Source organism: Chaetodon auriga, chromosome 7, assembly GCF_051107435.1.
Source record: "Chaetodon auriga isolate fChaAug3 chromosome 7, fChaAug3.hap1, whole genome shotgun sequence".
NCBI classification, from domain to species: Eukaryota; Metazoa; Chordata; class Actinopteri; order Chaetodontiformes; family Chaetodontidae; genus Chaetodon; species Chaetodon auriga.
The window spans coordinates 14232295-14255097 of NC_135080.1; the positions used below are offsets into that span (position 1 = coordinate 14232295).

Consider the following 22803-nt stretch of genomic DNA (forward strand, 5'->3'; position numbering starts at 1 on the left):
TGGTGCAATAACACAATGTTATCACAGGATGGAGATTTTATTTTAAACATATGACCCACCTCTGGTTCAACTTAAGCCTTCAACCTTTTTCTACCGTCTTCTCCCCTTGCCTCTCGTTCCCTCACTCCCCCTCCCTCCATCACCGTTTCATTCTTCAGCTCTGTCTCTCAGTTCTATTTTGATCCTGCAACCTTTTTTTTTTTAGCCAGCAAGTGTTTCCTTCCAACTCCTCTTTTTGTTTTTTTGGTCTCTGTCTTTCTTTCCCTCTCTTACCTGACATTTGGCTCGGCAGCCTGCCTCACACCAAGACAAACGTTATGACCTCACTTCGCTGCAATGTTCCAGAGAGACAGAGAGAGACAGCGGAGGGAAGAATAAGATAACATGAGGAGGAATGCTGGAGAATTAGAAGAAAAGAGACAAATGGAGATGAGGTGATGGTAAGAGCTGAAAATGCAGCATACTGATACGGTATTTCAGACTTGGATTACAGACTTGAGTGACCCTGTATCTGGATGAGTAACAAAGGAGATGAGAAGGGAGAACGATGCAAAAGGCACAAAGGACTAGTGAAGAAAAGTAATGATGTAAAGTAAAGATGACAATAATGAGAGATTTCGATGTCAGACAGCAGGCACTGTGCTGTGGGCGAAATGAACCACACTCAGGTCTCCAGAAAACCAAAGAGCTCTCTTCTCCTCTCCCTCTCTCACCTGCTTTCTTCTTTTCTTTCCTCCCTCACTAGAACTCGTCTGTGCTCCATGTCAGCTTGGCACAGTTGTCCTTACATTCAGGCCAAATCACACACACACAAACACACACACACACACACACACACACACACACACACACAGACACACACACACAGACACACACACACACACACACACACTGCCATTGTGCAGTACGGCTGTGTGGTTGGCTCCAAACATTTGAACAAGCCGTTGATATATTTCAGCCAAAGTATATGCTCATGCACACACGTATAAAGAAAGAGGAAGAAAGAGGAAACCAGTTTGTAATACACACATGCAGGCAAGTCACAAATGTGCACACACACACACTCGACACAATGGAGTTCACATACACACACGCCAGCCGGCAGTGCTGGACATCATCAAACACTTCAGTTACCACAACAACTTCCTATTTCCCTAAACCCATTTCCTGCCTGGAGAGGTCAGTCGCCAGCTACTGCTAATGTCGCTACAGCAACAAGTATAGACAATGGAAAGGAAATGAAACAATAAACAACTAATGAGGGCCGGAGCAATAGATGTAAATAATATCACTGGGACAAAAAAAGCAGCTTTGTCTATTTTTTTTTTCTTCAAAATAAAAACAAAGTGGTCCGGATTACTGAAACATACACACTGGCAACATTTGGCCTCCGTAGCAGAGCAGAACCAGTGCAGGCTGCAGAATAGTCACTGCAATTAAAAAGCAGTCATGACGTAATAAAAGCAAAGCCTTTTCTGTCCCGAGCTCAGATGGGATGGTAAACCCTGTGTCATTCTTACTTTCTCCACACCTGTTCACAGTCACGCCCATGACTTCAGGCAAAGACCTCCAGGAGAGATCGTGTGTGTGTGTGTGTGTGTGTGCAATGTATGGTATGTGTATGGCAATGAATCGCACACAGAAAGGAACACTGACACACACATTCAGTCATCAGCACTCTGCACAACATTAACTCTATGCAGGTTCTAATACACTGTTTATCATATAACACTTATTTTACCCAGTGGTGGTTGTAAAAAAATCATTTCTTGTGAATCTGTTTAATTATCATAATATGGATTTTTTTTGGTCACAGCCTGATCAGTTAACGTTTGTGTTGCTATGATACAACAAGCCAGAAGTCTCCCAATGTTTAGACACCGCTGAGTAGACGCAGAATCACACATCCAATCTGTGTTTGGGTCAGCTGTTTATTATATCCCCCCTCAATGACTCTATAATTCTGGCGCGGAGACAATCAATATTGGATGAAACAAATAAATGAAAACAGACACACACTCAGCGGGTCTTGGTCTACTTCTTAATGCCTTTTGTCTGAGATGTGTTTAATCAAACTAATAACATTCGGTGATGTTTGTTTAACACTGTTCAGCCTTTAATGGCTTCTGTATTGTAGCACTGGTCCCAAATGCACTCTGAAATTAACCATATGTCCTGATTCACGGCACTTCATAAGAAGCACGCACATGCACACATGCACCTTTGCACATGCACACATGCACATGACATGACATGAACTCAAAGACACCTTGCAACAAGACAGCAACCTTTCACACACTCACACGACGCTGAAAATGGTAAAGACTGAAAAAATCTGGACTCACCACTCTGGGCTTGGTCCTCTGTGGGGTAGCTGTGGAGACAGTGTCCTCTGTGCTCTTCTTCTGTGATCCAGCTTCTGTAATTCCACTGGTGCTGGTCTCGCAGGGTCCCTCTGAAGCCGGCACTGAAGCTGCATCCCTGGCCGCTGGAAGAGGCCCTGGGCCCTCAGTATCCCTCTCAGCAGTGCCCAGAATATACTTCTGTGTCACAACCTCCAGAGATGGGGCCTCATCTCCTGGAGGCTTATTTAAGGTTGGAGGCTCTGGTTTAGGTCGTACAGCAAGGCAGTCCGCTTCCTTTAGTGGGTGGAGGTGCGGAGGTGGGGAGATGGGGATGAAGGTGGCAGGTTCGCTGGCATGGCGCACATGTTTAGGTCTGATTTTGGGCTTGGGCTGAAGTGGGGGGAGAGGAGGAGTGAAGTCAGTTTTGTTGCCGTGATCCTCCTGCGCCTCTGAGCCAGGTTCTGGTGGCTCAAATGGATCCTCATGAGGGAAGAACTGAGCCAACCTGTTTGGACGCTTTCTGCAGGGCCGGCGAACCATTCTAGGGGACAAAACCCCAGCTAGCTTGAGGTCAAAGTTAAACTTCTGCATCTCGTTCTCATCTCCATCTTGGTCTATTACATCATCATCTTCATAATCACGGTTATCAGAGGGGGGTGTACACTCCGACTGGGAACGAGCCTTCTTGACCTTATTACTGATGTCTGCATGGTGATGCGGCTGTGTTGGCATTGCATGTGTAGGCTTAACTTCTGGCTCCCACAGTTCCTCTCTCTGCTCGCTAAGGATTGGCTCACTGCTAGAAGGTGGAATCTGGCCAGGTTGATCCAGTTCACTGATTGGCTGATTGCTGCCTGTCTGACCTTTGAACTCAGGGTCAGTCTGAGAGAGTAAAGGGGCATCGCTACGACGACTGGGATCACTGAATGACTTCTTCTTGGGAACTTTGCCATTGCCATGGTCATCTGTCATCAGTCTGTCCATTGCACCTGGCTCAGCTACAATGCTCCTGATCACCCCACTGTAGTCATGAACGGCATCATCACGGAGGCCGCCATCACTGTAAACCGATAAGTCACTGGCCACACTGCCCTTGTATTCAGACAACGTGGCCACAGCAGAGGCCTCTTGAACACCGCCTCCTCCTTTGACAGATAGAGATCCTAACAGGTTGCTGTCTACAGAAGAAAAATTGTTATTCCCCTCTTCAGCCACAGAACAACGCCGCTGAGGCATAGGGTCGCTGAGAGAGCGGTAGACTGTGGACTCCCCATTTCCAACAGCTGCTATTGTTGACTCTGCATTACTGCCATTACTGGAATCAGAGCCTGTGTTGTTACTGCCAGAGGGGGAGAACTTACGCCTTCGACGGAGAGCACTTGGGGTTGAAGGGGCTTCAAGTCCTCCTCCTCCTCCTCCTCCTGCGGTGCTTGCTGACCTCTGCGACACAGCACTGTGGGTGTTGATCTCTTCACTGGTACTGTTGACATTGCTGATACCAGCGGTGCTCAGCTCCATGATGATACTGTCACTCTCAGCTACATGGGCAGGACGAGGCAAGGAGGGAGGTACCCTGATTTCATTCAGACGATTTGCACAATTCACGCTCTCCGTCATCTCTTCTCTCTCCTGCTTGAACCCTTCCACCTCATGGAGAGCCGATTGCTTCCACACGGTGACAGGCTGCCCTAGCACATCCCTAGCAATTCGTGACCCTAAATTAACCCCTGCCGACCTCAGGAATGACCTCTCGGAGGGGTCACTGGGGCCCATCTCTGGCTCTGTTACAATACCTTCATCTGTTAAACTAGACTCATGGCCTGAGAGTTCATCCACAGAGCGGTCGTAGAACATGCTTTCCTCTGAATCGCCCTTCAGTAAGGCTCTCTCCGTCTCTCTGCTCTGTCTCTTTGCCTTCTCCCTGTACTCTGTGCCCCTGCTGTTTAACTTCTCTGACTGCATACTTTGTCCATCCCTCTCGCTCCTCTGCGTCTCACTGTTCTCTCTCTCCCTCTCATGTTTATCCCTGTCTTTTGTGTTCTTAAACTCAGCCTCTTGATCTGTCCTCACCTCATCCTTCACGCTCACTCCTGCTTTTTCCTTCAACTCGTTTGTTTTCTTGGGCTGAAAACATTCATCCCCCAAATTATGATCAGTTCTCTTTAAATCTGCATCATCGTCATCATCATCATCATCATCTTCCCTGGTACTCATCTGGCAGATATCTCGAATGACCTGCCTGGCTTCCTGCACATACCTCTCCTGCAATGGAGGGATCACTTCATCATCATCATCATCATCAAATCCATAATCCCTCATTCTTTGTCCTCTCCCAACCCTAAAATCACCCCCATCGCTTTCTACTTCCCTATCTGACATCGATACACTCCCTCCATCCCTCTCTCCATCTAAGTCAAGCTGCTGTTCAGAGGAGCTCCTCTTTGTGCTGCTACTAGTCATGTAACACCTCACAGCTGCTGTGGGTTTGTCTGAATAAGTGAAAGACTTTGCACGCCGCAGGGTGGCAGTCAGGTCTTTCAGTGATGGCCGACGACCAGAAAGAAGAAGGGTCCCTCCATGAGTCCGTGAGCCCATCCTGTACACTGATGACCCTTCCGCAACCCCGGATTTGTCTCCAGTTGTTTTACGCACTTTCAGGTCTGACAGGTCAGATTTCAGAAAGCTTAAGAGCGACATTGTTTCTGATGTGATATCAGGGTTAGACATGGATATTCGGCTTTTATCATTACCATCTACCCCATCCTCACCTGTTGTCCTCGTTGCTGTTGCCTCACCACCCCCACCTCCCGCAGATACCCCGCCTCCTTTGGCAAGTACGCTAGGTAAGGGGGTGACTGTAGGCACAATCTTGGAGCGCACCCGCAAAGGGGTACGGGAGAAGTTATCTCCATGGCCAAAGCTTGGGGAGCGGTACATGGTGAAATTACCATGGTAAGTTTTACTCAGCATGGACGAGGATGCAGTTCTGCTATTTGCTGCACGATTGGCGCAGCTAGCCTGGTCCTCCTCCTTCAGCGTCTCAGTGCTGGAGTATCGGCTGCTGCAGCGCGAACCACCAGGACTGGAAACAAAAGGGGGGATATTGACCTTTGACACTCGTGATACACCAGGAAGAGTTGTGGACGTCACTGATGAAGAGATGCGCTCCCATTGCTGCACCCTCGCTCTGTGGCTATGACTGCTGGCATCTCTTGGCAAGTGGCTCCGAGATGTTGTTCCCACAAATTCCCCTCCGGTGTTTTGCTGGTGGTGCCTCTCTAAGTGCTCCATTGTTAAGGCTGTGTCACTGTCGCTGTCTTCTGATTCGCCATCATGATCATCATAATCATCACGGCCTGTTGCTAGAGCAGCTCCACTGACCTTCTTCTTCTTTCTCAGCGAGCGGCGGCGCACTGCCTCTCGACTGTGGGGGCCTAAAGAACCAGGGCTGTCCTCTTCACTGCCTGAAGACCTGCCAATGCCCTTGGCACCCCACCAGCCATTTTTACTGCGGGATAAATAGCTGCCTCCTCGCTCTGTGGTGCCCCTTTCTCCTGCTCTGTGGGAGATGGAAGGAGCAGGGCCGGAAGGAACACTCCACCCATCTACTCCACCTCCTCTTCTTCTCCTGGTGTGCTCCTCCTCTTCGTCTCCAGAACTGAACCTCCAGTGGGAGCTGAGGGGAGAGGCAACTCTTGCTGGGGCTCTTAGCTCGGTGGAGGGAGCTACAGTCCAGGAGGAGGAGGTAATGGCTTTATCTGGAGCTGGAGCAGAGGAGGAGGGGGAGGAGGGGGGGGCTGGTGCTCTAGAGGAGCTATGTGAGGAATGTAAACTATCCCTGGGCAGCCCGACCCCCTGTCTATCCCTTCTCTCCCTCACTGTTGACTGCTGAAGAGAGGAGGAGCAGGAGGAGGTGTCTAAGCTCTTCGATCGACTCCAAGACGAAGTAGCAGGGGGTTGAAGGTCACAGCTGGGGTCAGATGTCAATCCTGTTGTCCTGGGGGTCTTATGTGCAGCCTCCGCCTCAGTGCTGGGACTGTGAGATCTGTATGGAGATGGGTTAATCCTATGGTAGCGACTACCCCCGGTGCAACTGCTGCTGCTGCTTTGAAAAGTATTTCTACCAGAAACTTTGTTGTTATTAGAAGTATGTTTTTCTACTTCTGCATCCTCATCATTTGAGTATGGCTGGTGGTCAGCTTTGGAATAAAAGTCCATACCGTAACAAGAAGCCTCTTTAGCAGCACTGCGTTCTCTGCTTTGTAGTCCCACTATGCATTTGCCCTGCAAAGACAGGCTACTGGCTTCATTAGCAGAGCTGTAAGGTGAGAGTCTGTCACTTCTATCCGAGAGAGGAGCACTCTCACTGGGGCTGAGCTCGTGTAGATGGCCTCTGCCGGCTGCCTTTAAATTATCACAAGCATCTGTCTTGAGCTGCTGTGTAGCTTTACCTTGTCTCTCATCGAAAATTTGTCTAATTTTGGTGACACTGGGCCACTTGTCGGAGTGGAGGGGAATAAAGTCACTGTGGTGTGTTGAGTGATAACGTCTGTGAGATTTACAGGGTGGAGGAACCCCTCTACTTATAATATCTTCTTCCTCATCTGTAGTCAAAGTCTTTCTGGGATCAGAGGGGCATGAATTGATCTGTGAATAATCTCTCTTACCAGAGTTACTGCAGCTGTCGGTTGATAAACGTGTAAGAATCCACTTCTCAGTCTTCTTCTCTGTGTCCGAGCCTGACACGGACTCAGTGCCAGAGTGAAACTTCTGCACTTTATTGTCTGTGAGAGACTCTGCAGCAGTAGTATCACTATCTTGGAAATATCCACCAGCGCTGTCCTCGTGAAAAGATTTACGGAGCGACGGAGACCCGTCTCTCCTGGAGCCCCTGGTCCGGGGAAGAGTGCTGCTCCCCCGTGTCACTGCTGCGCCGTCTCCCGGCGAGGCTCTGTGCGTGCCGCTGCTGCTAAACTTCTCAGTGAGCTGGCGGATGGATGGAGAAATAGAGGAGAGAGGAGTGGAGGAGCCTCTCTTTGAATCTGCGGTTGGGAGGCCGGCGGTGGTGGTGGTGGCAGAGATTTTGGAAACTTTTCTTGACACACTGACATTACGCGTCGCCACGGGTTGTTCTGCTTTGCTGGGCTCCAGGGGAAGGGCGACGCCAGCTGCCTCCAAATCCTCTGATTTGTGTTGTTGGTCCTCACTTCTGCTGGCGCCCCAGGACCCCAACTTTTTGAAAGAGACGCTGCGATACACAGCCGCATTCTTCCTCTCTCTTTCTGCCATTGTTCATGTCTTTTTTCTGTTTAAATTTCACACGCTCATTTTACCTCCACGGACATTACAGATCCGGGCACCTTTTGGAGTTGTGGTCCATTTCCCCTCGCAGCCTAACGGCATGAAAACCATGAAGACAATCACTTACAAAAAAAAAAAAAAAAAAAAAAACTTTGGCAAAGCTTCAAATTGCACTGTAACGAGGTTAATCAAGTGACAAACTGTTCACTGAGTAAATGAGTGCTGCTTTGTTATCAAAACTTACATTTTGTTGATTCCCGAAACCGCATCCGCGCAAGGAGGAAAAGCGCTACAATGTTTTAGGGCCAAAACTTTCCCAACCTGTTCACAAACACAGCTTTTCCATTGTTGCCCCCTCCTGTTTGTAAACCTCTGTCCATCGCCAGGTTAGCACGCATGCACGGGCCCGACGCGTGATTTAGCGTTTATTCCCAACCTGTTTGTGGATTCCTCATTTTGGCATGATTTGGTTTTCCGTGACTTATGTTGTTTTTTGCATGTTAATGCTTGAGATAGGGCAGAGGGGGTGGGCGGGACTAGGGGTATAGGGGCTGTCATAGCCCCCTCGGGGATTGGGAGGAAAAGCTTTTTTTTTTTTTTTCTTTTTGATAGGAGAAGGCAGATACTGTGGACAAACTGCGTGTAATTATAGCTCTTTCCCTTGCGAAAAAGACAGCAGCACTGTCAGGAACTTTAGACAGAAAAGTGCACATTTTAAAGCAAAGTCTGGACCTGCAGAGTAAACTTAGAAACACCTCTGTGAAGATATCACCATAAAACACTATTGATTCCCAAGATACAGTATAAATATACGAGTATTTTGTCATTTGGAGTATTTGGAGGCTCACAGAGGAAGCCAGAGACTGACACACTTTGATTTAACACCACATTGGTAGCTGCATACTCAGCCATAGCTCTACACCACAGTGTTATGGTGGTGTTGGTAAATTAGAGTGTCAGCATTCAGGGGGGGAGTAAAAAAAAAAAAAAAAAAAACAATGAAAAAAGTTTCACTCAAGCACAATAACCCCTCTGTGGTGCTTCCCATGTGGCTGTCTGGTTAACAGGTCCTTTTGTTCCTGAGAGGAATACGTTCCCTCAGAGGAGAGGAGAGGCTGACCGCAGCGCCCCCCACAGTCTGACCTGTTAAATGACAGGTGCTGCATTTAATGACCCTGTCTCCCAGGTCAGTGTCACTGGAGCAGGATTCAGTTGTTTTCATAGCTTTAGACTCAGTTTGCCTCATAAAGCTACTGCAAAGCATTTCCACTGTACAGTATTCCACTATTCCAGCCCATCCTTGGTGTGAGCACACTGAGAGGACAGAGAGTTAAAGTTCATGTTGTGTTGCGAAAGAGAAGGGGGGATTTCTATTCATCAGAAATGTATTTTTATCTGAATGAAGAGAAGGCGTTCATGACAGGCTGAGTGACTTTTTTTAATGGCTGCTTTCAGTTAGTTTTACATGATGACAACAACATTCTTTCACAAACTCAAGAAAAAAAAACAAACTAAAATATATAAAAACATAAATGCTACTTTTCAATCAACATAATTCTATTTACATACTAAAAATAACATTCCTGATACTATTCTGTGTTACAGTATTTTACAAAAATAAGAGTTCTTCTACGTAATACTGATTGACACAAGTATGTTGGCACAGCGCACAGACATCTGGATCTCTCTAAGCTCACCACAAACATTTCAGACAGTTGTGGAAAAATAAAAATAAATGAGACATCAAAAATATTTGACCGACCAGACACATGAACAAGACGTTTTTGCTGGAGCACAGGACACAGTGTATTAATACATCACCGAATATGCACGTTGTACAGACACACATGCATTAAAAAGTTCTGAACAAGCTTAAGCCCATGATCTTAGTCAAAATGCTCCTTGCATTTAAAATGCTTACAAATTACAGGTTCACATTAAAGCGATATACACATTTCTAGCCTCATGGGTGCAAAACTCAACCTGTGGCTGCAAGTTCCGACCAGGTGTTTCAGTAGTAAAGCTGCCTAATGCTCGTCGGTTACAGTGGCTTCAGAGCTTCAAAGCTGTTGGCAAATGAAACTTGTTTGAAATCTGAATTAAGGATTACTTTACAGTTTCAATTGTTGACATCAAACAGTCAAATCAGAGAGCGCTACATGAACTCCTGATCTGAAGGCTAAGAGAGCCTGGTGCAAGTTATGGATTAAAAGACACTCAGTTACTTAGTTAACACATTCAGCATTAAACCAAACTCCCCAGGCACAGTTTACAATCAGGAGTCACGTACGATGGCAGTAAGTGTACCAGATAAATGCCACAATTACTTGCGTAAGTGTATATATGAAACAAATTCAACTGTTTTCCTTTCTGTGTGTCTGAAAGACAAAAGTAATGTCAAAAATAAGTGCTTGGAAAAACATCAAAACTTGAATTAAGTTAACATCAAGCTACAGAGAAATGCAGTACAACAAACAATTACACATCGGTAAGCCCATTCACAATGTAATCTGCATTCATGTTCATTTCATGAACATCACAGACCAAATCCCAAACTCAGTAATTCAGTTGCTTGGTATAACTTCTAAGAAATAGACAGAAATTTAAAATGAAAATTTCCTCCATTATTTAGACTGTACAAATTCAGTGTGCTGTATCTGCTTAAAGCGATCGAAACAGTACTAAACCATTCACATGTACTCTAGAGTAACTGTTAAGGTGTAGAGCTTCTTTTGATAAATGTCTCTAGTCACTATTATTAATTCTTCATTCTATCATGTCTGTAATGCCGAACCTCCATCAGCGGAGATCATTTCACGGGGACGGGGGTGTTCACACTCAAAGGAAGTGAAAAACCGCAGGGTTGAGCCTTGATTTAGACCCGACCCTAAAGTCCATAAATTGCATTTTTCCTCCCCTCTGAGCAGCAAATGCACCTGATAAGGATATATTAACACTGGCACAGATGTTTAAATAGATTTCCTTTGTTTACTGGAGAATTCAAACATGTGGAGAAAACCATGGACCAATTTTAGAGCGGTATGAGCTGGACATTTAGGATTTGTTGGCATCTGTTTACCTCTGATTGTAGCAGCTAAGATCTAGTCTTTACAGGGTACTATGTTAAGAACCATACCATATTTAGAAAGGCTGGAATCAGCGTTTCAGTGCAGTGGGGTTACAGCAGTGGGGTTCACACGCCATCCAGTGGTGAAAGCATGCAACAACAAGCCTTACAACTTTGATAATGTTGAAACATGTCACTTTTAGATACTAAAATAGCAGAAACCTTCCTATCAAAGTGTAATGTCTCCACACATACATGCACATCCATGTTCCTCTTCACCTGCCATGCATTTGCAATCCTTTGTTTATGTTTCACCTCAGCACCAGTTCATTACACTCAAGTGCTTCATGCAACTCTAACATGCACTCATCAAACATTTAACAATTGCTTTGAGCATTTTACATGGCTTTGAGCCATCATGGATTTTATCCCAAAACATACATTCTCTCTTCTCCCTTTCATTATTTATATCTCACACTTATCAGCATTCATCTTTAGTTCTGTATAAACTGTGGAGACACTTATCAGTTTAGAGTATTTCTATTATACTGCAGTTCACAGTGTGAAACAAAATGAAAACAAAAAACAAAACCACCCAGTGCACAGCAGAGACCGAAAGAAAACATTTCACAGATAATTGGACGATGTAGGAAGTGAATGCCCAGGTGTGCTGACAGTATCATCAGCATGTGCATGTACAGTCCACAGAATATGGATTTCTACTTTCAACTCTGGGAATTTCTTCTCCTAGTTTTCTCAGTCTATGTTTACCTTTAATATCATAAGATTCAAACCTTCATGCTGCATTTCAGAAGGCTTCTTGACATGCCAGTGCCTCTAATCTTCTCTAGACCTCTCTTAGTAGTAGGTTATAGCACAAACGGCTGCAGCTTACATTATAACATACACAAGGAAAAACTCAGCAAACAATACTTGCAGCACTTTGCAGCATCCTAGGATTGGGGTCGCAGAAAGGCTTTAAGAAATACTGTTGCAGGTTAGGATCTGCTGTTGGCTCAAACACTGGTGCCCTTGTCCCTGAGGCTGGTGACTTTGAGCACAAACTTTCTGGTGCTCCGGCGATAGCGCGGCTGGGTGAAGTAAAACAGAATGGGGTCCAGAAAGCTGTTCATGCTGGCAAACGGCCTGGTGCTCTTATAGATGATTGAAAACAAGTTTCTTGTCTCGCAGGGCGCACCAGGCAGAGTACGCACCACCAGGTACAGGGTCTTGGTGAGGTGAAACGGCAGGAAGCTAATGCAGAACACTGCCGCCACCACAATGATCATCTTCACCGCCTTGTCCCGCTTCTCCCCTGTCGCCATGGAGACACCCTGGTAGGACACCGGGCGGCAGAGGATGTGGGCCATCCGGCAGTAGCACACCATAATGCCCATAAAGGGCAACAAGAAGCCGAGGCAAGTCAGAGCCATGCCGTACGGATAGTAGTCCACTGAATGCTTTGGCGTGCTTAAATCATAACACACCGTGCGGTTTCGCTGTATTCCCGTCGCAGCGAAGTGAAAAGTTGGCGCACACAGGGTGATGACCACCAGCCACACCCCTCCACAGATACACCACGCCATCCTGCGACCACCCTGCTTGTGCCACATCGCGAGGGGATGGCAAATGCCCACGTAGCGCTGCACGCTGATGCAGGTGAGGAAGAGGATGCTGCCATGCAGGTTACTAAAACAAGAAAACGAGAAAGAGAAAATGCTGTTAAATCTTATTGAGCTGCAGCTGACCAGTGTCTTTCACTGAAATGTCACCACTAATGAACAGAACCGGAGTCTGTCGTGAAATACTGGATGAACTAAAACACTCGTAAGGCCGTATGTGAAGCTTTGAGGCCAGTATTTGTGGAGCTCTAACGGGAGCTCAGTGTGCTTCAAAGTCCTTGTTGGATCATCTTTTAGCATCTCTCCCTCCCTTACACCGTTCACACAGCAGACTCAGGGGCCTGTTTTTCCGCTAAATGCAGCGATCAGCTTCACACATTTACTTGTGTCAGTTTGTGTGTAACCGCGTTAAACATTATTAATGCCTCTGAGGTGAGACAGTCCAGAAGCGAGTGCTGTTAATTGTAAATATTTATCACATCTCGCCACACCTTCACATTTGCCTTTAGGTGTGGTGGGATGACTCAGTTCCTTTGAAGCATACTGAAACCTTTAAAGACCAAGTAAAGTTCAGATATGATGGAATACTTTGAACACACAGCGGTATACAGACATAATTAGCCGATATTCAGTGAAGCATCTCACCTGTAGAACTGAAACCTGACCAGCTTACAGGCAAACTCCCCAAAGGGCCAGTAGTCATGACTGCCGTAGTTGTAAATGAGCAAAGGAAGCGACATCACATACAGAAAGTCGGCAATGGCCAAGTTGAGCATGTAGATGTTGTTTTTGGAAAGGTTGGGCCCAGTCCTCCATATCTTCAGTATGACAGCAGCATTGAGAGGAAGGCCGAGCAGGAAGACGAAGGTGTACACAGCAGGGAGTAAAATACGCTTAAAGTCTTCCTTATAGGTGCAGCGAAGGCTGCCTAACCCACTGATGTTGGCGACGCTGTCTGCTGTGTAGGGCTCCGTGGGGTGTTCGCTGGTAGAGAAGAAGTCCAAAGAGAAGGTTTTCGAGATGAGAGTTTCCGTAGGGTAGGAGCTGACAGAATATGGCATCTTCACATTCTGCAGGAGAGAGAGACAGGGAGAGACACCAGGGCGCCGTTAGTTTGATGATGATGTGATAACAAATGAGCAAACAAACAGAAATGAGAGAAAGCATGTGAGTGCATGTGATGACTGTTTGAGTGTTAAACACAGAGGGAGAAACTCTCCACCAGAGGGCACAAGGGACCAACGTTTGTTTAGAGGCTGATTGACTCCTCCACATTTAATCGATTGATTGTTTAGTTGATTACTATTACCCAGTACAAAGTGCTTCATGAGCTCTTATAGATAAGTTTTTATTGATGCCCCACAGGGGAAAATCCATAATAAGGCACTGCTGGGATTCGAACCCAGGATCTCCTGTTTACTAGACAGGCGCTTTAACCAACTAAGCCACAGCGCCCTGACATGACTTTGACCTTTGCAGCATCCAGAGCTGAACCATGGAGGCAGCTTGTGATAAATATGTAAAGTGCATAAGCACAGCCAGTGAAATGTAGCTAAAGCAGTAAAGGTAACGTAAAGACTGACCCTTCAGAGAGATAAATTATTGCTGCATTAATCTGATTATATTGTTGTAGATGGTACATGTGAACCCTGATGCTGTTGGACAGTAAAACCTGGTGCTTCCCAACCTGGGTATTTAGTAGTAGTAGTTACTAACATGTTACTAGGAAAACTGCAGCAAAATAAATTATGTCAGTGAAATGAGAGCCAGTCCATTAGATAACCAAATCCCTCCATCACTTCATGACAAGTGGATGCTGGACAGCTGCAAGTTTTGAACTGAAAACCACTGCAAACTGTTTGCTCTTCCACTCGCAACTCACCGCGTCTGGAAGAGGCTGAGATTAATCAACAATGTTAATCACTGCTCCCACCACCAACATCAATCATATCCATTTCCTTATGGCAGCATGTGGGCGAGTAAGTGATTGGCTTAAGCCACTTCCTTCACAGCCTTGTCAGACTGTGACTCATGGCATTTCACAACTAACACCCTTTCAGCTGCGTGCATGTACTGTGTCCTGTTCCTGCGTGAAACACTGTCTTTGTGCGCTGTTAAAAAAACTGTGGGTTTGCAAGAGAGTGTGCGTCTTAAGTTAAGTCCTCCGTGTGGGTGCATGAACAGTTTGTTGTGACCAACAGTGACGCATGATTTCATAATTCCTGATAGAGTAATTGAAGTGGAGGAGGGAGAGGCAGCCTGCGGTAGACCGTAAAACATTTCACTACACTGAACCAATGAGCAGGCAAAGAGGAATAAGTACGGTTCTGGAAAGCGCACTGCAGTCGTCTTTATTTGTGATGACTCATTTACAGGGTAATTCGGATTTTTTGATTTGTGGACTAGCCTGTCTCGAGAAAGTCCTTGAGACCAACTTTCTTGGCTATCTTAAAGCCCTGTGACATCATGAGAGTCAAATCACTAAGCTCACTGAAAACACTGCACTGTAGAAAGTGATTATCTCCATAAATCCCACTCTGACAGAAAAGCAGTAGATTTTACAATGTAAGGAAAGAGGGGCTCTTGTTTTGCCTGAAGGTGCCTCCTGTGGGCAGCCTCCATGCTCAGGCCTGCCTGTAGTGGGCTAACCATGCCTGGCCTCCATGAATGAAGTACAGTGAACGCCACCCTTTCCCTTTTTTGTCCCACTTTGGCATTAAAGCTCAAATCCATACTGTAAATTTCCGAATGTCAACAGCCGAGATGACGGGTGCAGTTGCGTCACTTTGTGCTTGCTGGTATGCAGAATGTTGGCATGCATACGCAGTTAAAAAGTCACAGAGCGAGCAGTGACATGAAATCAGACGTATTATTGATATTACAAAGGAGGCCAATGGCAGGTCTCCTTTGTGTAGCATCAAACTGCAATGTTTCCTGCAGTTCTACAATCCCCCATTGTGGATAACAAGCCCAAGCAAGCAAATTATTGATCTTCGGAGCAAAGCAGGAATTGCAGCTGAGATCTGCCAAATGAAACAAGCGCAGCTCTGAATCCAGTGTTGAATATCTCCACGTCAGGCGGACTGGCACTGTGGTGGAGATAATTGTGCATCGCTGGAGGAAGATGTCGTTCATGAGAAATCAATGGACTCTTTCTAAATTTATTAGGTGAAAGGGGGCAAAAAGAAATGCAAAACCTGATCTAGTTCGTCCCTTGTGGTCATGTTCAGATTTGTAGCCTTCATCTCGTCATTTCATTTAATCTTTATTTTACGAGGAAAATTCACACTGAGATTCAAAAATCTCCTTTATGAGGGGGTCATGGCCAAGACAGCGGCATAAAAATTCAACATAAAAGACTGCTTATTGATAAGGGAATGTTCAAGAGTGCTTTCTACAATTTTCACAAAATGAAGGATTATACACATGTGTAATATAAAAAAGAAGCCAAGTAATAAATCACTGTTGACTACTGACTTTTATGGTTAATCCCTAATGGATTTAAAGAAAATATTCACTGGGCGTGAACAGATTCACGTTTCACTTTCAATGACAGCCATGTGTTATGTTTTTAATGCTGATTGAGTACATCTTTGTGCTGTAACGCCGTCCAATCAAACAGTGTGACACATGCCTCAGAGCGCTCCTGAATGTCAGATATGTATGGATGTGTGTGTTTGATATGGTCAATTTTCATTTTCCAAACACTCTAGAGAGCAAACAGTAGTCACAGCCTCCACGTGGTCACGTCTGCACCATGCGTGTGTGTGTGTGTGTGTGTGTGTGTGTGTGTGTGTGTGTGTGTGTGGGCCTCTGGGTGAGGCGTTTTATTCACAGATCCTCTCCAGGCCGTATCCATTTCCTAATCTGAATTGATTTTAGTTTAATAAGCAGTGTAATAGATAAACACATTAAACCACAGCAAGAAACAGAGACACACACCATAAACCCGCAGGGACAAAAACCCAAACACATGTGGAAATCACAACTGATTGTCTTCTGTGTGTTTCCTGAGACACCTCAGATACCCGCGATGTTTCTAAAAAGGCACATTGAAGCGTAACTAGAAACAAATATTGCTCCTCTGAAAAATAAGTCAAATAATGGAAAATTCTGAGTATTTTTAGACGAGATTCTCGAAACATAAAACTGAAAGCTGCGTGTGAAATGAAGTCATTTCAAGCCACATCCATCGCTAACAGCAAACACTAATTAAAACATTGCTCACCGACCTTTGCTGGCATTCATTTGGCTTTGTCACTAAGGGTGTGAAGGAGTCATCCACTTTTTGCTCTGTGACTCAGTGCAGCCTTTTCTGCCTACACAGTTGTAGTGTCTGAGACAGAAAACTGCTGTACATGCTCACGTTTGTTGTACAGTGCTACAGTAAATGTTCCAGTGAGCAGTGGTTATATATATGCTACCTGACAGCAGAGAGAAATAATCTTACCCTTGAAAGCTTTGCACTGCATGCCTCCACAGTCAAAAGGACTACTGGAGAATGCGGGCATCGATCCCGCTACCTCTCGCATGCTAAGCGAGCGCTCTACCATTTGAGCTAATTCCCCTGCAAACCCAAGCCGTAAAACACTGCAGATGACATGTCATTTACACAGCTGCAGCCCCTCTCACAGGGGTAACGTTACGAGTAGCTGACAGGGATGCTCCCTCACTCTGCACTCTGTTTATCTCCCTCACACACATGCTTTGACAGGAGAGACAGGCCGCTAAGTGCTCACTGCCCTCAGGCCTTCCAAAAGGCAGACCTGAAGGTGTCGCAAGATTATTTATAAACCACGATTGCAAGAGCGTAACTGCAACTCAGGACGAATGTAGGACATAAATAACCGAGCATAAGCCAAGCAGGGCTGGAAATCAGCACCACATGTTAAGTTTGAATGATTATTCTGCGTGTGAATTTGATACCATCAGGACTTTTGAACCCTGGCTGAGGTAACATGAGCAGCAGTGAGCAGAGCCTGAAGGTTACTGTCTGTTACGCAGATACAAGCAGAGAGTAAATGGATTATGAATAATGAAAGGCGTCACTCACAGTGACAAAAACGACTCTGCCGTTCCTCTCACTTATACGGTTTCAGCTAATTGTTTTAGTCTCACAGCTCACAACTTCACTGTTTTGGTTCACCCTTGCTGCTCTTGGTGATATTTCCAGCTTTTATTTATGGAAAAATCTGATTAATCCACTCTGCAAAGTATGTGAGCAACGATTCACTTAGGGATACGGGTATAGATTATTTTATCAATCTGCCACTTGCTTTTATTAGAGCCAACAACCCAAAACCATAAATAAACAAATAATAAAAATCATCAAATGATCACATTTGCAAAGCTGAAAAAAGCAAATGTTTGACGTTTTTGCTTCATTAAAATGGCTGATTTTGCTTGATTTAAATTGTTACTTGGACTGTTTGTGAGCACTATGTGTATTCATTAAACATCTTGCCACCACTTTTCTGTCATACATATGCAAATATGACTACTAAACTACACAACAGGCAATCTGTTCAAACCAGCACCCCCTACCACACACGTACGCACACTCAGGCACACAATAATGTGACCAGGCCGGCTTCACAGGTACCGTCCTCCAGGTAATCTTATCTAAAAGAGCAGGCAACGGTTGACTGGCAGATAAGGGCACATGAAAACTCATACTGTATACTGTACACACACACACACACACACACACACACACACCATCTGAGCAGGAGCTGTAAATGAAGAGGGAGATGTTGAGTTAGAGAGGGAGCATTCAACCCTAATTACTTCCCCATCTGATTTCTACTGTCCCTGGGCACACTAATCAAGGATTCATGCCCGCTGCTCCTCTCTGCCCTCAAATACAGCACACATGCACGCACACACACGCACACACAGGCTACAACATGTGAATGCACAGTCATGCTTTGGCCGTAATGAATTTGAAAAAATGACACACAGGATGGACCAGAATAGAATCAAACATCAGTTTCACACATCACAGACTGCAGGCACACACAAACATCTGCTGTACGCATGCACGTAACACGCAGGCACACACAAATATAAACATCCTCCTCTTTACTGAGATAAACAACAAACATTCTTTCATTTTCCCGACAAAGACACATGAAACTGCAGGGACACACAAGTGAATGCTGCACATGTCACAGCCCTGTCTTGACTGATTGATTATGCAAATATGGTGCAAGTTACTACGAGCCAATCAATCATGAGGACAGACACTGTGGCCATAACACAAGAGACATCTTGAACCAATCAGCTGCACCATAAAAGGCACATGGGGGATGCAGAAGGCTGGTGTTCAGCCATATGGTCGACAGGAAAATTAAATAATCACTTGATGCACGAGCCCTGACTGTAATCAGCCTACAACTTCCAAACTCTCCTCAGAGAGCACAAGCTATCTCTCACATGCCAAGCAAGCATCGCACACATTTGAGCTGACACGCCCTCCTCTCTTTTGCTTATCTGAAAAATGATGTTCGCACTGACTGCTTGATTTCCATAGAAGAAATGCAAAGACTTTATGTAGAGATATGGAAATCACTGCATGGTGAGACAGAAGAACTGATACGGTAGTGTATTGTGTTTTCCCTTCTGGCAGAATAAAAACAAAATGTTCCTCCAGACGAACAGTAACGCCTTCAAGAGTGATACGGACGCACGAGGCTCCGTTTGTAAGCATTTGCCGTAACTTGTAGACAAAAACACGTTGACGCTTGCAGCTCTGAGGATTTGGTCTGAGGATTTCATAAGGCGTGTAGAGACTGACAGACAGCAGTTGAGGCTGTTGTCTAGCTGACTGTGGTCATGCGGTTGCCACACAAGGGGGAAGCGAACGCAGCTCTGATGCAACAAGTGAAGTACAGAGACAGGACAGTGGGGCATCGGGCGCTGGTGCAGGCACGCCACAAGACTCCTTCTGGCATGATCGTCAGGCATTTTGTTTCATTTCATTCATTCAGCCTGACATTGTGTTCAGGTTAGCTGATTTCTAGTATGGGTGGTCGGGAAGGTGGGGCCAATCTGTTAGGCAAAAACACCACCCGTAAACCTGCTGTCAACTTAATAATAAAGAGCTGTCATTTCTTGTTCGCCTTGTTCCAGACTTCTGAATCACCGTCCACATCTCTGCTCTGTGAAGCGATTCCAGTAGGGCTGGTGTTGCGCCCATACACAGCTGTTTGTCCCTCGACTGAGTCATCTTCCTGCATCGCCAGCGAGCATGAAAAGTAATATTAGAATAAGAGCAATAAGCACAGATGAGATCAAAGCAGCTGTTCAAGTTGAAAGGGGAGTTTTCAACTGAACTGGTGCTTTCTTAAAAGCAAAGCCTCCTCCCAAAAAAGACATCAGTGGACATGTGCGCAACATAACTACGCAGGAATACAACTTCCCGACAACTGCCGACAAGATGTTCAAAGGCAACCACACAAACAGGCTTCCTGGACATCACTGTCCATTTGTGTCTCTCGTATGCCTGTCCTTCACAGCTCTCTATCATTAGAGTAAGGCCTTGTTGATAAAGCATAAATATATCCCACAAATATTTTGAACTTTTGTTGCTGTCTGGACTCTTGTTTTCGCTCACGTTGACAGAAAAACATGTTTTTCCAAACATAAGCCGCATTAAGTTGCTGAAGAAGCTTGATACACACCTCTGGTCAGGCAAAAAGCTAATCAAAAGCTTAAGAAAGCAGCACTTAGCCTGTGCCCTGTGGTGGCTGTTGTCATGGGTTTGTGGTGCAAAGGGGGTCTGAATGCAGCTTTGGTAAGAGCAGAGTCAGTAAAACTTAAAGACAGGACAAAAGAAAAGACATGTCTTCAACTGACTGATTCCTCAACGCATGTTTGGGATGGCTGCCACTGAGCTCTTCATTATTTACTGTGCTGTGCATTTAACTTTGCCCTGGACACAACATTTGTACTGTTTCCGTCCCTCTACCCCTCTATCACCTCTCTGTCTCTGTCTCTGTGTCCCTAAACCAGCGTTACATTAGTCAGACAGACAAAACACCCACCGAATCCAGGCAGAAAGGAATCTTCAATATAAACAGGGCAGCCAAAGTCCCATGGCCAGGGCGCCCAGTCTTTACACATGACAGCGCCTCCAAACGACTCTCAGTCAGCACGTCCGTGATGTGACAAGTTGTTTTCACTGGAATTCAGTTGCTGATTCAAATATTACAGAGAAAACTTTAAATGCTTGTGTAATACGAGCTTACTGAAAACACTCACTTCCACTGGTGTCACCTACAGCAGAGATGACGTACGTAATGATCAAAGGGAATCAATTCTATTCATACATGCAGCGCTGGAACGGACAGTCAAACGACAGAAGATTAACCGGTTTTGATTAATCACGTCATCAAGTCATTTTTTCAAGCAACACCTCCAAAAATGACCAATTCCCATTGCATATTTTAGAAGTTTTTGACGGCAGATGGAACAAACCAACCAATACATTTCTAATTATGTTCATAGCGTTAGTTTACTCCTGTTAAACATGTGACATTGAGAAGCTATCAATACGTTTGACACCCTGAAAACAACCTGCTGTATTGTATGTAAGGATGCTTTTTCCTGTCTCTGTTTGTTTTCAGTAAGAATAAATCTAATCTCCTGCTGCATTAAGACATCAGTGTGAGCCCTGTGTACCCTGCTGGGTATTCTCAGATGGTTGATACAGATATAAAGACAGATGGCTGCTTTGAGGACACGCTGCTAGCTGTCACACAACTCCACTCATATCGGCAGATACAAAAAATAAGCAGTAACTCTCTTGTAAAACATGCATTTAACAGCCAATTCAAAGTGAGAGCGTGACAACTATCTGTTGAATCCTGATTTGTGAATATGAAGGAACAAACAGGAGGTCATTGAAATTGTGTTCGCTGTGACTCAGCTGCGCTTTCGCAAGCTGAAAAACTGTGCATCCAATTCCTGAGAATAGAGGCAGTTTCCCAGGATGTTTTTACAGCCTCATTTTTGTGGTTTGACTTTCAGGACCTTTTTCATTCATTTCAGTTGCAATGTCCTGCACAAACTGCATTTCCTGCAAACTTCATAGGGACAGCTGTCATCGCATTTTCACACCTGGTATGTACACAATAAAACCTCTGTTCCTGGAGGCAGGCCGCTGTGCACCACCATGCATCAGGTTAGCGCCTTTCCACCTTGTGTGGAATTTGATTGGAAAAAAGAAAAGAAAAAAACAGTAAGGAGGACACAGGGAAGCAATTAATCTGAATTTATAATAACAGGCCATATCAAATCTTCCTCCACCATAACAGGGAGACATTTGCCAGGATTGATGGGTTTGTGGGACGTTTGAGTGGCTTCATTTCGCCCACTTTCGGTTTCAGGTAACATTTAATTTGTTTCCTGGATGGAATAAAGCTGCAATACATGTATGAAGGATTCATACGTCACAATACAATTATAAAGCTGTAGTTGGACTATCACATTGGCGCTAACATGGCATGTGTAGCTGGCATGATAAGCCTGGAGTTCAGCCACGCTGTGCCCCAATGGGAATATCATGTCCTCATTCGTTTGATTCAAAAGTCTCAGCTTGATACATTAAATTACTCTGAGGATTAGAGAGAAAAATAATACAGTAACTCACCCTGTATGACAGCAAAACAAGTGAAGTGACAACATCAACAAGTTGGCGACTTAGCCATGGCAGAGGACCCGTCCTGCTCCTTATCTCTCCTCTGAAACGACAAAGAGCAGTTCAGCGTGGAGGAACACAGCGCAGGAGAAAACAAGTGTCAAGAAATCAGCACGAACACTCTGGAAGCTGTTTTATATCGTTAACACTGAGAACAAGTGAGGTTTAGAGGCGCTGTTTCTCCGCCCAGGACCTACATGCTGTGAGGCGACTCCGGTTGCTGCACGCGCTCTTCACCCACTGTTTCTTCGGCACGGGTCGACCGCGCGAGGTAACACTAGTACCACGCACGCGCAATGAAGCATGCGCCGCACAATCAGGCAAAGGGGCCGATGCAAATCAGATCTGCGCGTTTTTATGCAGTTATTTTTAGCCTGCTTTGTCAATGTTTGCTTAACTATTAAAACAAAGTCAGAAGACAGACTTGTTTTTGTGACTGGCAGGTGTATCTCAGAGGTACATCAAACATAGTTCCAGTCCACAGTTCTAAATCACGAGGCAAGGACTGTTAAAACTGTGGACTCATGCCAGTTAATTCACTGTTGAAATTTAACTGGCTGAAAACAAACCTCAAAAAGTGAAGTGATTACTTTTTTCATTTTGGCATGTGGCCATGCCATAAGCAGGATCATACCTCGGATCAAACTGATATTGAGGTCATGAGTTATTGAGATCCACTCAACCATCAGACTCCCCTGTAACACACCTTGGAGTGAAAGGTCACCTCTTGGAGCAGAGCATACAGGACATCAGTGGATATGAGTCCAG

General features: G+C 45.3%; 2 protein-coding genes and 2 non-coding genes across 5 annotated transcripts in view; all 4 read right to left on the minus strand.

The window, feature by feature from the left end:
- arhgef17 (Rho guanine nucleotide exchange factor (GEF) 17) overlaps positions 1 to 7712 on the minus strand; it is a 59064-nt gene extending 51352 nt beyond the window's left edge. For both annotated transcript variants that reach the window (XM_076734716.1, XM_076734715.1), the window contains exon 1: positions 2346 to 7712. In XM_076734716.1, the coding sequence (XP_076590831.1) occupies positions 2346 to 7634 (5289 nt within the window). In that variant the 5' untranslated portion in view covers positions 7635 to 7712. The remainder of the gene's footprint in view (positions 1 to 2345) is intronic.
- A 1352-nt stretch (positions 7713 to 9064) lies between these two features.
- Positions 9065 to 22293, minus strand: p2ry6 (pyrimidinergic receptor P2Y6). The gene is made up of 4 exons (XM_076736124.1): positions 22233 to 22293; positions 21988 to 22078; positions 12981 to 13405; positions 9065 to 12402 (listed from the first exon to the last, which is right to left on the minus strand). Exons 3-4 carry the CDS (start codon positions 13394 to 13396, stop codon positions 11730 to 11732), a joined length of 1089 nt encoding a protein of 362 aa, XP_076592239.1. The 5' UTR covers positions 13397 to 13405; positions 21988 to 22078; positions 22233 to 22293; the 3' UTR covers positions 9065 to 11729.
- Positions 13717 to 13790, minus strand: trnat-agu (transfer RNA threonine (anticodon AGU)). Its single transcript has one exon. It is a non-coding gene; the product is annotated as a tRNA-Thr (tRNA).
- Positions 16831 to 16903, minus strand: trnaa-agc (transfer RNA alanine (anticodon AGC)). Its single transcript has one exon. It is a non-coding gene; the product is annotated as a tRNA-Ala (tRNA).
- Positions 22294 to 22803: the final 510 nt, after the last annotated feature.

Excerpts from the sequence above, each read along its gene's own strand:
- p2ry6 (XM_076736124.1), bottom strand. The coding sequence starts at position 13,396 with ATGCCATATTCTGTCAGCTCCTACCCTACGGAAACTCTCATCTCGAAA. Across the intron at positions 12,403-12,980 it reads GTCAGGTTTCAGTTCTACAG|TAACCTGCATGGCAGCATCC; the intron begins GTGAGATGCTTC and ends TTCTTGTTTTAG.